The following is a 15,781-nucleotide window of genomic DNA, read 5'->3' on the forward strand; positions in this document are numbered from 1 at the left end:
TTTATAAGAGAAACAAACATTGGAACTACCTTCAAGTCTTCTGGATAATATGAAGCACTTCTATTAGGTTTTGATTCATGCAGAGGTGAATTGATCAAACTGGTGTCTTTTGAAGCTGGTATTTGCCTAATTTATCAAAACAATAGCGTTATTTTAAAAGGCCAAAAAGGTTCTTTTGTTTTATAACAGAACCATGTACAACATATAAACAAAATATTTCCAAAAATAACCATTCCGATAACATGGAAAAAGGACTACACATCAGTAAATATGGGTTTTTTAAATATTTTATGGAATACTGTAGGATCCAGAGTTAAAAAGAGCGAACCCAAAAAGCATCCAACAAAATCAGAACACGTTAATAAGAATATACCAAAAAAACAACAACCAGTAAAAACTTTTTAGTGACTGGTATGATGGGAGGGGCATAAAAGATCCATCAAATGACTAGCCACTTGGCATCAAGTATTCAAAACAAAGCTTCCCAGTGCATTCAGTGAAAACATACTGCTTGTCCTAATGGCCAGAAGGTGTCCCAAAATCTTAGATTTCTTTGTTTAAGAGATGATGCAACCTCAATTGGCCTATGTAGATGATGCAACCTCAATTGGCCTATGCTGACAGGATTGAGAATATTTCATAGGCTTTAGTTAAGGAAACAGCTAACAGGTAAATTAAAGTGGGACAGAAGGGGGTATAGTATAGTCCAGTGGTGGCGAACCTTTGGCACTCCAGATGTTATAGACTACAATTCCCATCAGCCCCTGCCAGCATGGCCAATTGGCCATGCTGGCAGGGGGCTGATGGGAATTGTAGTCCATAACATCTGGAGTGCCAAAGGTTCGCCACCACGGGTATAGTCCTATCTGGTCATATCTTAAGCTAAGCAGGGTCAGTCCTAGTTACTACTCTGAAGGGAGACCATCAAAGAAGACTCTGCAGAGGAAGGCAACAGCAAGCCACTGCTGTTTCTCGCTTGCCTTGAAAGCCCCATGCTGAAGTTGTCATTATAAGTCAGCTGTGACTTGACAGCACTTTGTGGACACACACAAACAAATCACAGTGACCCTGACCTGGATGGCCCATGATAGCCTGATCTTGTCAGATGTCAAAGCTATGTAGGATCAGCCCTGGTTGGCACGTGGATGGGAAACATTAAAGAAGTCCAAGGTTGCAAAGCAGAGAAAGGAACTAGCAAATGACCTCTGTTCATCTCTTGCCTTAAAAACCCCATGGGTTACCATAAGTCCACTGCTACTTGATGGCACTTTCCACCACCAAATTAAAGCAATAAAGCTTTTAAACATCATTGTGCATGGTTTCAAGCACTACTTCTGCAGTATAAGCATAAAGAAGGCAGTATTGAACTTGCCTGTAACTGTTTTTCATGAAGTGGTTCTCAGTGCAGGCACACATGGGAGTGCGCAGGCCCTGACCAGTTATGGAGACTTTTCCCCCAGCTTCTTAGGTGCAACCGGGGGATGGGAGCACTCATTAGTCGGCTATCGCTCTTAAGAAGCTGGGGGAAAAGTCTCTGCATCTGGCCTGTGCAGTCTCATGTGAGTCACGATGACAAAATAAATTTTTGCTATTTTGAACAAGTCATTGTGTTTTTGTTTTTCTTTTTAAATTTCATTTGGAACATGTTTATGTTGCCTTTCAACCTAATCAGGGTTCGCAAAGCATTAAACACAACAAAATTAAAATATTTAAATTATTAAAATACAGTTAAAAGGTATAATTCAATTAAAACCACATAAACAAATGATAGTAGAGAGAGGGCCGATAACTCTTATTGACAGGATGCCAGGTGGAAAAAAAAATCTTCACTTATGGGTGAAAAGACACCAAAAGAAGATAGATTCATCTGCCTGGGGAGGGTATTCCAAATTTGTGGAAGTAAACCATTACAAAACTCAACAGCAGATTATAGCTCACTAGTCAGTACATACAACAGCAGACCAGTATGTATGTCCCACAGTCTGAGCCATCTATACCCCTTCCTGCATCACAGAATCCTGGGCAGCAAGTTGCTTCTACTCCAAAAAGACAGTATTCCAAATACTTCCGTTCTTTCATTTAATATTCCAAGCTGCCAATAGAAGCAGCAGAAATAAAAATATTTTTCACTAACATTAACATACCTCTTTATGACATTAGTCACATATGAAATATCGATCTTTTCTGAATCATCTGTATCATCATCTTCATCAACCTTTACTAATCCGATTGGCACTCTCCCAAAACTACAGGTCTAAACAACAAACATACAGGAAGGTATCAGATGCACAAATACCAGCATAAAATGCATGAATGTAAACAGACATAGCTACCTGGTTAGGTTGGTTTAATTGCTTCAAGGGTTTGCGTTCACCCAGGACAAACTCAGGCTGATGAGGATTCTCATTTTTCTGCCTGAAAAGAAAAAGTGTGATATTCTATATCTGCCAGCAGTCAGAAATAGAATCTAAATAATTCTATGGAGTGCATTATATAACTTACCCCAGACAAACATTGGAGGCACTGCCAACAATCTCCCCAGAATCCATGATTTTCTTTCTATTCAGCAAATTTCCAGGTACATTTTGTGAACATGGTGCTATAATTAAGTAATTTATTATGAGAATATTAAAACTCAGCTGTGACAATATTTTACCACAGGCCATAAAAGAAAAAAATGGGAAGACAGGCACAGACACATAATCTAACAGTCTAACACTGCAATGGAAGCAAAATTACTCAAACTAGGTTTTAATTTAATTAGATATACCCCCTACCACAATGTCATGAAAGCGATTTTATTTTTAAAAGTTTATTCTCCCTTTCTAGCAAGGATTAGATTTTAGACAACTGTTAAGGTTGCATCAATGTCCATATTTGACTGACCATGATCCAAAATTAAGATTTAAACTGTATGAATTTAGTTAAGATGTGGAGTTTATTCTCACTCTTCATTATCATCATCCTACTATAATTGCACATGAATACGATACAAGTCCACGAAAGGACATAAAGGTATAGAATGTGGTACTCATTCAGAATACTGCTCCTCAAGAACCTCCAATTTTCATTTATTGCAAAAATACAGTTCAAAATATATTGGCAAATTCTTTTGCCTTTTTTGGAAGTCAGAAGGGAGACTATGAGCAAGGCTTTAATACTCTACAAAACATCTAACACGTGTGAACAGCAAAGACAGAAGTTACACTAAATAAGGTAAGACTTAAGAACTAGGAAAATAAGTAAAATTAAACCACATCTGTATAGTTTATACTGGTTAAAGGAATGGGTTTTTTCAAGACACAACATTTACTGTGCAATCCGGGGCAGGGGGAGGAGGCTGAAGCTGAAGGGTTACACTGGCATCTGTGCCACCAGCACCTTGCAAAGTGGCACAGAGAGACTTACCTCAGTGTCGCCTGCCACAGCTCCCAACCTAAAAGTTGAACCCTGCGGTGTCAGGTCTCCACCAGTGTAGAGGGGACATTCCAGGGGCAGAAGTACTTTCAGTCCAGGAATGCCCCTGTGCTGGCAGCTGATTTACGTCACCAAAAAGGGTGGCACAAGTCAGTGTTTCCTATGGGATTCTTCAGGCAGTCAGGGTCCTCCCCCTCCCCCCGCGGCCCATTCCTGTACTGCTTAAAACTCCACTGGAGGCAGCACAGATGCACTGTCACAGTGCCATCCCTGGCTGATGCTCTACCCCCACCCCCTTGGATTGGGCTGTCCATCCCATAGCAACTCTCCTTTGCCATGCTTGAAAAAACAAGAGAAATGCAACAGGAAGGAACAAAGTAGACCAATGAAATGAACTCGCCCTTTTCCAATTAATGGAAATATTGTTTTTCCTTCCTTCCTATCATCATCCACCAGATCACTAGAGCAGGGTATCTTTGACGTAATATGTAATTCACAGTGCAATCCTAAACAAAATTACAACCTTCTAAGTTCTTGAAGTCAGTGTGCTAAGGACTGTACAATTAGACATTTTTGTGCAGAATAAAAGAATATCAAATCAGAATTAAATTACCCTTTAGTAAAGCAATTAAACTTGCTAGTTTTTTCCTTTACAGTTTGTACAGTCTAGGCCCAGATTTCAAATTAAAGGGAAGGTTCCAAATGTATGCTTGCATACACAATAGGGCATTCAGAAACAGGCTTGCACAGCACCGCTGAAGTTTGCAACTTCAAAATTAATTGCAACAATGTGTGAGTCAGTTCAAGAAACTATAATGGTTATAAAGTGGAAGAGTTTACTTAAAAACTTACCTGCCAAATTCTCTTTCTCTTCTTCCGAAAGTAGCTGCTTTTTTTGCAAGCTTAAGTTTTTCAGAGCAATTTCCAACATTTCTGAAGGAACTGCCAAACATTCTACAGCTTTTTCAAGAAGCTGTTTACACTTCTTAATATTTCCTAGTATAGAATAAAACATGGTTACAGACCAAGCATAATGTAAGATATTAAATCAATCCTTTGCATTCTTTATTACACATGTATAAATACTTGAAAGTAAAAACAAGATTTGGGTGTGCAAGTATACTTTTTTGTAAATTACAAAAATGAATAGGTCTTCTCCATCTGCAACCTTACATATTATGAACTAGATAAGGGGGGAAAATATTAAACACTGACACCAGATTACTACTTGGCTCTGTAAGGCTCATTCCGCACATGCAGAATAATGCACTTTCAAATTGCTTTCAGTGCTCTTTGAAGCTGTGCGGAATGGCAAAATCCACTTGCAAACTGTTGTGAAAGTGGCTGGAAAATGCATTAATTTGCGTGTGCGGAAGGGGCTTAAGAGAAAAGAATTGAGAAGGACAGCTCTCTGAGCAGCTACTCCCTTGTGAGGCAGGAACTAAAACTGAGCTCCAAGGGCCAACAGGTGGCCAGCAAGTGGATATTTAGTCCTGTCTTCCTAAAAAATGGGCAGGAATTACCCATGCTTTGAAGATGCCCTCTCCCTCAGAGCAAGTGAAACAATGCACTCTCTCTCAACACACTGCCCCTGAAAACTAATGGAGTGTCATCCTCTTTGATATGTTGGAACACAAACTTTTGCCAGAACCCACAGGCTCTAGAATTACTTCCCTTAGGAGCAAAAGACAACCGTCCTGATTGTTAATGACATGAACTTCTTATCCTAATGTCCAGGAAAATCAGCATTACTTATTGATATCCTGAAACTTCAGCTAAGTCAGGAAGTTTTCCAAAGAGTTCACTGCAGTGGTTCTACAAGAGAACACACTGTTGACCACTATGTGGAAACAGCAGTTACTTGACATACTTTTTTGGAACATGAAATCTTGTGTAAAGCTAAATTCCATACTAGATCAGTATCAGAACAGCTACCACAAATATTTTTTGCCTAAACTTTGTGGAGTATAATCACTGCATTGTTTTTCTTGCACAAGATCCCCAATTTCTCAGTGTCTCCTTCCATGCAAGATAATTCCACACTCAATTATTTAAACCATCAGTAGCTGCAACCGTCTTATTCTATATTGCTCAAAATGTAGTAACTACTATGTCAACATGATGTGTTAGAAAGCACATGTCCATTTCATTATTTCACTTCCAGGACAACCACCACTTGGGAAAGCCAAAATTTATTTGCCACCATGACTTCCTTAGAGTCCCAAGAAAGAATGCCCAGGATAACAAAACTAGCAAGCATACTAGACAGTTAAACTGCAAAGTGTACTACGTGCCAAGTAAAAACATTGTAAGTTAGACATGTTCAATCATGTTTATCAAAATTTATGCACCAGATATCTTTCCACCCACAATTTAGCAAGTGGTAAGAAATTTAAGTTCCATGGGAAATTTGTGCTGCAATATTGAGCATGAAAATCTTCCTCCAAAATTGTAATTTAGATTGTCCTGCTTACAACTGATGCAGGGATGGCAGGAGCGTAGGGAGAAAAATAGTCAACATTTTTTCCAGTAAATTTATTACTCCGTTATTAATGGTGGTATAACAGGCATTACCAAGTCGAATTAAGTGTAATTTATGCTGTTTAGTGCAAACTGATTTAAAATCAGTTAAGTTGATATATGCACGAAAGAAATTAAAATGTTTTTCTACACTTTGGGAACCTATATTTTACAACACAACAGCTGCAAATAGGTTGATAGGACCTTGACCACATTGTGCTTCCACCAGATTAACTGTTCATAATGCAGGTACTGATGGGAGGATGGTACCTCAATTATTCCATGTCAAATCAAGAATTGGCAAATGAGAGTTGATTCAGTCATGTCATTTGTTGAATTTTGCACCACACATTTCCCACAGGAAATCATTTGGTTCTTCCACAGTGTACTCAGATGAATACAAACTGACAGCTTTTGTTTCTGTTTCTGCTGCCAAGTCACAGCTGACTTATGACAACCACATAGGGCAAGAGATGTTCAGGGTTGGTTTGCCATAGCCTGCCTCTGCCTCACAACCCTGGTATTTGTTCGAGGTCTCCTATGCAAATATTTGTGAGGGCTGACCCAACTTAGCGGTAGCTTTTCATTAGGCATAACCAAGACACCTAAATGTGACATAGCACTGGACAAAACTTGGGAAATTTCTGAAATAACATAGAGATTCATTGTAATTTATCATAAAGCAGCACTCAAATAAATACTTCCATATGGACATTCATAGGATGACAGCAGTTCTTTGGACAATTGTAAGCTTTCCTGTGAATATATGACACTAAAATTATGGAGCACGCTCTCTAAGTACCACAGTAGCAGTATACAAATATGGCACTTTTTCTAGTAACCCTTTTCTTTGTTGGGTTTTTCAAAACCTTGGCTTTCTGAGGAACATTACACCAATGCTTGGGAAATTAGTGTCCTGACCGGGATAGCCAGGTTAGCCTGATCTCATCAGATTGCAGAAGACAAGCCAGGTCAACCCTGGCAAGAATATGGATGGCACATCTTCAAGGAATGCAAGGTCTTGATGAGGAGGCAGGCAATGGCAAATCACGTCTGACCATCTCTTGCCTTGAAAACCTCACCAGGGTCACTATAAATCAGCTCTGACTTGACTGCAAAAAACCAAAAGGAACGTAGAATGGCCACAATAAGCTACAGCTACATTTTTTTTGCACAAGGCATCTGGTTCATACTGAAAAGCCATTTCAAATTTAAAAGAAAACAGATTCCTACAAACCTTGTGAGAGTTCAAACTGGGCAAAAGCTACATGCACAAAAGCAAATTTCTTGCAGTTCAGCCTAGCAAGATGAAACTGATCACGTGCCTCTTCTGGGTCTTGAATACTGCAAAAAATAATAGAAAGTTCCAATTGGAAAAAGTAGTATTTAAGGGTACAGAAGAGGCCAGAATATTTGACACCAAAATGTACCACAGGAAACATACGTTCCTCAACCATTGTAACTCTACCCACTAGTGATCATATATCTATACAGAATGTTCTCAAGAGATACAAAGAAATCATTTTTTTCCAAAAACAATACATTTATTTGTTTTAAAAAAATCAGCAGAGGTCCACTGTAACAGAACTTAATTTTCCCTGCTTTACAGTATCAAAAGTGACACCCTTAAAGATTTCCACTGGACAGATATTAAAAATACCTACCCACCCCTATTCTGCAAATATACTATGTGGTGTTCTTGCAACCTTAGGGGCTGGTTTCAAAAGTAAAGTAAGCAGAAGCAGCAACACTTAAGCAGATTAGAGCATAAAGTAGTTTGATGGACTTATCGGCTCATGCAAATATAGTGACTATAGTAACTTTGCCCAATGTAATTTCCTAAGTTTTCCTGATTTTGTAGCAAGCCATTGTTAGGATTGTGAAATTCATAAATATATTCACTGGAAGTAAATATATATAATAGTTTCTCAGTGTAACAGCCTGAATAGTTTGCATCTTAGTAAGAACTGTGGTCTATAAACCAAGTAAACATTCAGATTCAGCCTGGGTTTTCTGGGCTGTGTGGCCGTGGTCTGGTGGATTTTGTTCCTAACATTTCGCCTTCATCTGTGGCTGGCATCTTCAGAGGTGTATCACATAGAAAAGTCTTACACAGCCCAGAAAACCCATAGAGCCTGGAAAACCCACCAGAGCCAGTTGAATCCGGCCATGAAAGCCTTCGACAAATTCAGAAGCTGTTTGACATTCAATTTCCACTTCTTATCAAAAACTATTCGGTAGCAAAAGCAATCATTATTTCTTGATATACATATACATTTTTATGTGGGAGACAACTGGATTGTGGAAGTTGCTTCTTTCACTGACCAGAATAAAAACTGGTAATTGGAACAGGGTTAGCAGTTAATCTAAAACAATTCAGACAAAACAAACAATTCAATTTGTATGAAGTAGTAATTTAATGATAACCATTTGTTTTAGCACAGGATTAGATTACCTCAGTTTCTTTTAGCCCAACATCAGATTGTCTCAATAAGAGTAAGAAAGAGATCACAAATTTATGCCTGGCATGGGAAATACTACATCATGATGACACTTTCTACAAGAGCCACGTGCTTAACTAAATTGGAAAAACAATCATGATAAAAACTGGACTACCTAAAATTATTCTATGGATGCAAAGCAACAGTTCATCAATGGTGTAAGTTTTAGAGAAATTAAATCCTTGTTCCGTGATGCATATAAATTCTTATAGAGAACTCATGCCAGGTCCCTAATACTTACGCTTTCAATTCTGCAAATCTCACCAGGATGCGAGCATAACTTTCATTCTGGCTGTGCTGTTCCGCAGGCAATGCTGCAACTGATTGACTGTAACGGCCAATTAATCTATTCAATAAGTCCATGTCAGTCAGAGGGACAGCCTTTCTTTCCAGTTTAAGTAAAAAGCTCAACCAATCTTCAGGATGATTTGCAGTCATCATAATCTGATTAACAGTTCCAGAATTGTCTAAGAAAACAAGAGAAAGGCACTCTTGAGATTTACTTATACAGACCAGATCCCAAAATATCTGTCCCTCTCTTACTAGACTACAGTCCAACACAGAATCACTCAGGGACGTAGGTATGGATTTTTTATGGGGGGGGTTCGGGGTGGGGCCACACCCCCACCCGCCCCTAGGGCATGGCCACGCCTCCCCAAGCCCCGCCCCTGGCCTAGTGCTTATAAAAGCAGCTCTCCGAGGTCGGGGATGGCAGACTCCCCTGCCCTGCCCTTCCCCTCTGGGCAGAGGCATAGAGGGAAAATGGAGCCTGGTGCAAAATCTGAGTTTTATGCCCCCCCCCAGCAGCCGCTGTGATGCTAAAATCCACCCCCAAACAGCATCGCTTTCAATGGTATTTAAACTAAAGAGGCCAAATTCTCCTTTTAAATCCACCTTAAAGGGAGAATCTGGAGTCCCTAGTTAAACAACATTGAAAGTGATGTTGTTTTGGGGTGGATTATCCCCCACCCTGAAACAGCATCACTTTCAATGTGGCGTAGTGGTTAAGAGCAGGTGCATTCTAATCTGGAGGAACCGGGTTTGATTCCCTGATCTGCCACTTGAGCTGTGGAGGCTTATCTGGGGAATTCAGATTAGCCTGTGCACACCCACACACGCCAGCTGGGTGACCTTGGGCTAGTCACAGCTTTTCGGAGCTCTCTCAGCTTCACCCACCTCACAGGGTGTTTGTTGTGAGGGAGCAAGGGCAAGGAGATTGTAAGCCCCTTTGAGTCTCCTACAGGAAAGAAAGAGGGGATATAAATCCAAATTCTTCTTCTTCTTCTAAACTGAGGACCTCAGATTCTCCCTTTAACTCCATGCCCAAGGGGGTGGATTTAAAAGGAGAATCTGGGGAAATTTGGGGGGTGCCTGCTGTCAGGGGTGCAGTGGTTCAGCTAGAACGGTCCATTGGTTACTTACCGAGAAGGGTCCTTCTACTGGACGGCAGGGGGACATCTTGATGGGTGTTTTCCAACTGGATCTCAGGGAAGCAGGAACTAGAATCTTGTCACTTCCTGTAGACCGGTTTGAAGCCCATGCTTGATCTCCAGTTGAAAACGCCTAGCCGAAGCAGTGAGCACTCCCTTTTTTCTTATTTAAACACAACTTGGGAGAAGCTCAGTATATAAGGAAGTAACAAGTAACATATTAATAGAAACTGAATAAGGCAAATAGAGTGCCAACCAGAGCTCCTATGGGGCTACAAGGTCTATTCCCAGAATTTAAGGTATGGATAGTGCTGGACCCGTATATGAGGACCTGACTGACAAGCGGAGGCTTCGCCAAGATGTCCCCCCTGCCGTCCAGTAGAAGGACCCTTCTCGGTAAGTGCAACCAATGGACCGATTCCCTACTGGAGTATGGGGACATCTTGATGGGACCTACCTATAGCGAGTGTCCCCTAAGAAGAGGAGGCGTGGTCTTCGTATCAGTCCCTTTAATGATGTGCTCCTTTTGCACTCTCCTACCAAAGGTCGCTTCTGAAGCCATAGCCATGGAGGTGGAGTTTGTAGAAAATGCCGGACAAAGGAGGAGACTAGAAGACCATGTAGCAGCCTCTACATATGTCTAGAACTTTCGACAACCTGACTTCTGAGAGCCGCTGCTTAGTGGGCGGAGCTGGGCGTTTTGAGTGTGCTGTAATTTCCCTTGGGGAATGGGCTGATTGGTGGCTTTGTAAGCCTCGCCGATGATACGAAGCCTTGATGAGTACTGGTGCATAATAGGCGGCTTTTGGGACATGGCTCCCCCCCCTAAAATTGGGAGGGGCGATGTTGATGAATAGAGCTACTAGTGCTTGCATGGATGGGCCTCGGTCCTAATGTATGTAGGTGGCCACTGATGAGCGACCGACGCATGCGTCGAGGTTATGCCATAGAAGCGTTCTTTAAGGAATTGAGACAGATTTGGAACCAAAAGTTTGAGTACTATTATGTCTTGGTTTAGATGGAGAGGTTGATCTGACTTTGGGAATGAACGATCGGATCCGTCCCTCAGGATCCACCAGGTCTTTAATGTAGAACATACACTTAGGTCCCTTGTTGACTGAAAGAGCGTTGATTTCGGACACCCTCCTGGCTCGTAGTGATGGCTAGAAGGAATATGATGCTTCATCGCGAAAGAGCCACTTTAATGTGAATAGTTTGAACTGGTTCGAAGGGTGGAGAAGTGTTAGAAGCTAGAGAGAACCAGGTGAAGGCGCCAGGATGGAAATCGAAGTGTCTGATTGGTGGTTTGAAGTTTGGAGCACCCCTTTGAGGAAGCCGAACCACGTCCGGGTGCTTGGGAGATTGGAAGTAGGCCCCTGTGCGAGGAGGCCAGATAGTGGAGAGAGCGCTGGCTACCTGCCTCTTCAGTGTTGCACTTACTGAGGGCCATGTCATAAAGGCCTTCTTGGAGAAAGAGGGAGAATCTGGGGGAGGTCTGGCGATATAGGGGTTGATAGAATTTGTTTCCCGCACCATCTCACAAGACCTTCCAGGAACAGTTATAAATGTTGTTGGTTGATGTTCTGGCGGGAGGCGAGAATAGTTGATGTCCACCTGTGCTGAGTAGCCTTTGTCATTTCAGCAAGTCTCCGTTTCAACAACCAGGCGGTCCAAGTCGGAACCAAGCCAAATGGAGTCGGGTGGATGAGACTGGGCCCTGTATGACAGCACAGAGATCGTGTGGTGTTGGAAAGCTGTCAAGGCTGGAGTGGTTTATAGCAAGTTCCATGATCGCTGACTTGAGCCAAGGTCTCCCATTGGCCAGAATATGGAGCCGCATGAGGGATCCACTTTGGCCTTTTCCTGGATTATTTTCCGAAGCACTACTTCTTTGGGGATGATCGGAGGTGAGGTGGATAGGCGTGAGAAGGAGAACCACTTGGGCCATGAGGATGTCAGGGCATCTACACCGAGAGCTTCTGGGTTGATGGACAGCGTGACATGAACGCCCAGGAAGTTGACGGTTGTGGATTGAAGCAAAAAGGTCCACTTTGGGAGGTTCCTTTAGGGATTGACTGACAAGTTGGAGAGATTAAGTTGGTTTGAGTTGCCATTTCCGCTTCCGACGCGACTGTTTGTGACGGCTCAGCCAGTCCAGCTGTGGTGTTCAGATGCCCTTGTATATGTTCGGGCCGAGAGCTGAGCTTAGGGGTGCTGCTCTTGCCCACTTAAGAAGTAGGGGATTTGCATGCGGCTTCGATGTAGTTGGGATGACCTTGAGCCGCCTCTGGATTGTTGATATAGGCTTTGGCCCGATGTATTTGTCCGTTCGGATCCATGCACGTGGGTGCTGTGGATGTGAGGTTTGAAAGTGTTGCAAGGCCAGGAAGATGGCCCCTTGGTCCTCTAGAGATGTTTATGGGAAGGAGGAGGAGACCCTGATCTGTGGTCCATTGACCCTGGACGCATAGAGTCCCCGTGTTGTGGCTCCCCAGCCCTGTGGAGGCTGGCATCCGTGGAAGATTTCCGATCTGCTGAGGTGGAGGTACACCTTCCCTCCATCCAAGAATTCGATCGAAAAGTCGTCCACCATCAGAGTTACGTCCGCTTCAACTGACGATGGCAGGATCAGGGTACAATCTCTTTCTTTGCCAACTTGATCCCCAATGGTGTTGAAAAGGTCGGAGGGAAGCGTCTTAGGAGAGGGCACACATGCAGTCTTCCCCATTGGATCATGTCGAAGACCGCACTACCATCAGGCCGAGGAGACTTGCCAGTTAGGTAGCTTAAAGAGGCATGCCTTTTTGGCAGCGACACGGGTTGGAAGATTGTTGAGTTCATGATCTTGTCTATCTTGGATGGGGGGAGCGAACAGGGCATTCTGGGTGGGTGTCTATGATGGCCCCCAAGGTGCTCCAGACGTTGAGATGAGGTTTGTGTGGCTTTTGGCATAGAATTCCACGAGGAAGCCGTGGAGTTGGAGAGTTTCTTGGGTTCTGGGAGACATCTAAAAGGTGCAGCCTCTGGTTGGCGGGACTTTGGACCTGATTAGAGGTAATGTCGCCCAGACCTATGGAGTGCGGTGTGAATGGAAATTGTTGCCTGAGGAGAGGATGATGGGTGCCAGGAGCACCTTGGAGAACACACCACGGGGGGGGGCTGTGTGCCGGAGGGCGAATCGTTAGGAGCCCACGAGGAACTGGAACTGGTCTGGCCCCCACTGCAAATCTGAGGAACCTTCGATGTCTGGATTGATGGCCAAGCCGACGTGCAGGTATAAGCCTCTGTCAGGTCCAGGGAAGTTAGATAGATCCCACTGGGCGTGGATTCTCTATTATCGACCTTAGGGTCTCCCATCGCGGAAGCGGTGCAGTTTGATGTGCTGGTTGGACAAAACCTTAGAGTTTTAGGATGGTGCGCCAGTCTCCGTTCTTTTTGGAGCCGGTAAAGAGAGTGAAAGGAAAATACGCCCAAGGATCTCTCTTGCCGAGAGAACTGGTTCTAATTACCTTGATGTTCAGCAGATGTTTGGAATGGCCAGTTGTGTTCTCCTGGCCCCTTTGCTGGATGTTGGAGTTGACCGGGAAGGGTTCCTGAACCGAGGAAGGAGGATACTTTGCGAATTCCCTATGACATATCCCGTTTGGATGATTTCTTGCGTCCAGCGATCCACATAGTCATGCCTCGGATCCACTGTTGTTGGAATAGGTGGAGGCTGACAGCCCACTGGTGGAAACGTGAGTCAGGATCTGTTGTTGCGGTCCACGCAGACCGGAAGGGTTTTCCCTGTTTGTTGTGGGGCCGAAAGGAATGGTTGAAAGGTATTGTTGGGATTGTTGTTGTTGTTTCGGTTTAAGAAATCCCCTGAGTGGAGTTGCCAGCGTCCCCTGCCCTCTTCCGGGGAATCTTGGTAAAGATTACGGTGTGAGCCAAAGGTGTTTGTTGGGCTTGGATGAGTTGTGGTCTGCCCTATAGAATTTTGGCATAGGCCTTCTTATGATCCCTTCGTCTCTACTCAGGATACGTTCCTAATTTCTTGGTCGAAGAGGGCGGTACCTTGGAAGGAGAACCCGGAGATAGAGCTGCTTGGAATGGTAGTCTGCCTGCCAGGAACGTAGCCAGGCGAGGCGTCTGGGGACTGAGGCCATGGCCTAGAGGAGCCACCGAGAAATGCGGTCAAAGAAGAGCCATCGAGAATTGGAATCAGCTAAGAATGACTATGGTGAGGAGTAGCCTTTCAACTCCCTCTCTGATCCCCTTTGTTTAGCGCCCATGGTGGGATTAGTTCTAGTAGTCCCTACTGAGCTCCAGACTATGCCGGCTCTGGGCCATAGTGGCCGGCTAAGAAGCTGTTATATTTTGAGGTGAAAGCCCAAGTGGCTAAAGTTCTCGATGAAGACGCTTTTTAAGGACTGTCCAATCAGCCCGCTTGTCTAAGGGGTCCCTTGATGTTTCCAGGTCACCATCTTGTGAAACTAGCCCTCCTGATGACTGAAGGGAAGGCGACGGGGGCGTCCACTAGTGGCACCTGGAGAAGACGAAGAAGGTGTGGCGGGGGAGTAGTCATGTAATAAGCTTCTTGAAGCTGGCGCTGGGAAGCCTTTGCTGGCGGAGGGGTTGAGCCATTTCCCTTCTACTCATTCTTTTTCAAAGTATGCTGGCAATGGGAGAAAAAATCTTTGCAGCCTGATCATCCCTCTGGGAAAAATGTCAGTTTTCTACTTGGGGTACGCATTTAATTGGCTTCTGAGAGGAGGACTGGGGGAAGCGGAGTCCATGGCAGAAGTCCCTCGGGGTCCCTTCAATTCCCTAATGCACGGCAATGGCCTTGGTGATGAGGAGAGAGGCATCCTCAACCTTAAAAACCTTATGTGTCTTTTCTGTGTTTCTCAGGGGTTTTTTCCTCGGGTTCCCTGAAAAGTGATCAAGAAATCTCTACATTTCCCCTTCGCTGGTTCCCCTCCCTCCCACTGGGAAAATGGTGGGATTGGAGAGAATATATGGACTGCTCTGAGGAGCCCCTGGATCTGGTGGGCGAGGGGGAGGAAGAAGAGGAAGGGGACCTTTGTTCTCCTGTGGTAAGATCCTATGATATGCCCTGATCTCCTCCCTCGTACTCTTTCCTAAAAGCATTTGCCACCAGCCTGCTTTCGGGGGGGGAAGCCTGTTGCCAAGTTCCCTGCTGGAGGGACTGAACTGGCATTAAACTAGACACGGAGGCCTGGTCTACCCCCCTCTCGTCGCGATCTTGCCTGCTATGATGAGTTGATCCGACGCTAGGGGGCGCTGAGCATAATGGCGGATCGTCGACCGTGGCCCTCTCCGGGACACTGGCAATTTCACCTTCCTCCTCCTCAGGCTCTGGTGGAGGAGGGCTGAACGGCCTGCCGGGGTCTCCAGCAACCGGATTTACGAAGCTGGGATCGTCCCCCGCAGTCCGGGGACGATCAGTACTCAGCGCGTCCCTGTAAGGGGCGGAGGTACTTGCGGCCGTTTTCTTCTTCTTTTTGGCGGCAGGCGCCGTCTCTCCCTCCGTTCGCGCCTTTTTCTTCTTCCCGCCCGCCGAGCCCGTGCCATGCTTTCTCGCGAGCTACTCCTTGCCTGACGGCTTGGTGCAGTCCTGCGTTCCCCCCCCTCCGTTAAGCGATCGACTCTGGATGCTTCTCCTGGCAGGAGATCAGAGTGTTTTTGTTAGAGGACCTCGTCCTCTCGACAGAGGAGCGAGAAAAGGTCTCCCTTGGGGGGGAGAAATGGCGGCACTCCATTCTGCCCAAGGGCAAGGAGGAGAAGGGGGGGAGCGAGAGAGCGGAGGGAGAAGAAGGGAGGAGGAAAGTCCTGGCTTGCGCCAAGGAAAGCCTCCTGGGGAAATAGATGAGAAGAGTGAAGAATTAGAGAATAGTTTGAGGAATTTTA

The 15,781-nt window shown here is 44.5% G+C and overlaps 1 protein-coding gene across 1 annotated transcript in view; it reads right to left on the bottom strand.

The window, feature by feature from the left end:
* The window catches only part of TTK (TTK protein kinase), a 76,347-nt gene that overhangs the window by 26,650 nt on the left and 33,916 nt on the right, over positions 1 to 15,781 (bottom strand). Inside the window, exons 3-9 of the mRNA XM_048495491.1 lie at positions 8,680 to 8,905; positions 7,175 to 7,281; positions 4,270 to 4,413; positions 2,503 to 2,599; positions 2,334 to 2,415; positions 2,145 to 2,254; positions 30 to 126 (exon numbers count right to left, since the gene is read on the bottom strand). Coding sequence (XP_048351448.1) covers positions 30 to 126; positions 2,145 to 2,254; positions 2,334 to 2,415; positions 2,503 to 2,599; positions 4,270 to 4,413; positions 7,175 to 7,281; positions 8,680 to 8,905 — 863 coding nt within the window. The remainder of the gene's footprint in view (positions 1 to 29; positions 127 to 2,144; positions 2,255 to 2,333; positions 2,416 to 2,502; positions 2,600 to 4,269; positions 4,414 to 7,174; positions 7,282 to 8,679; positions 8,906 to 15,781) is intronic.

Source organism: Sphaerodactylus townsendi, linkage group LG01, assembly GCF_021028975.2.
Source record: "Sphaerodactylus townsendi isolate TG3544 linkage group LG01, MPM_Stown_v2.3, whole genome shotgun sequence".
Taxonomy (NCBI): Eukaryota; Metazoa; Chordata; class Lepidosauria; order Squamata; family Sphaerodactylidae; genus Sphaerodactylus; species Sphaerodactylus townsendi.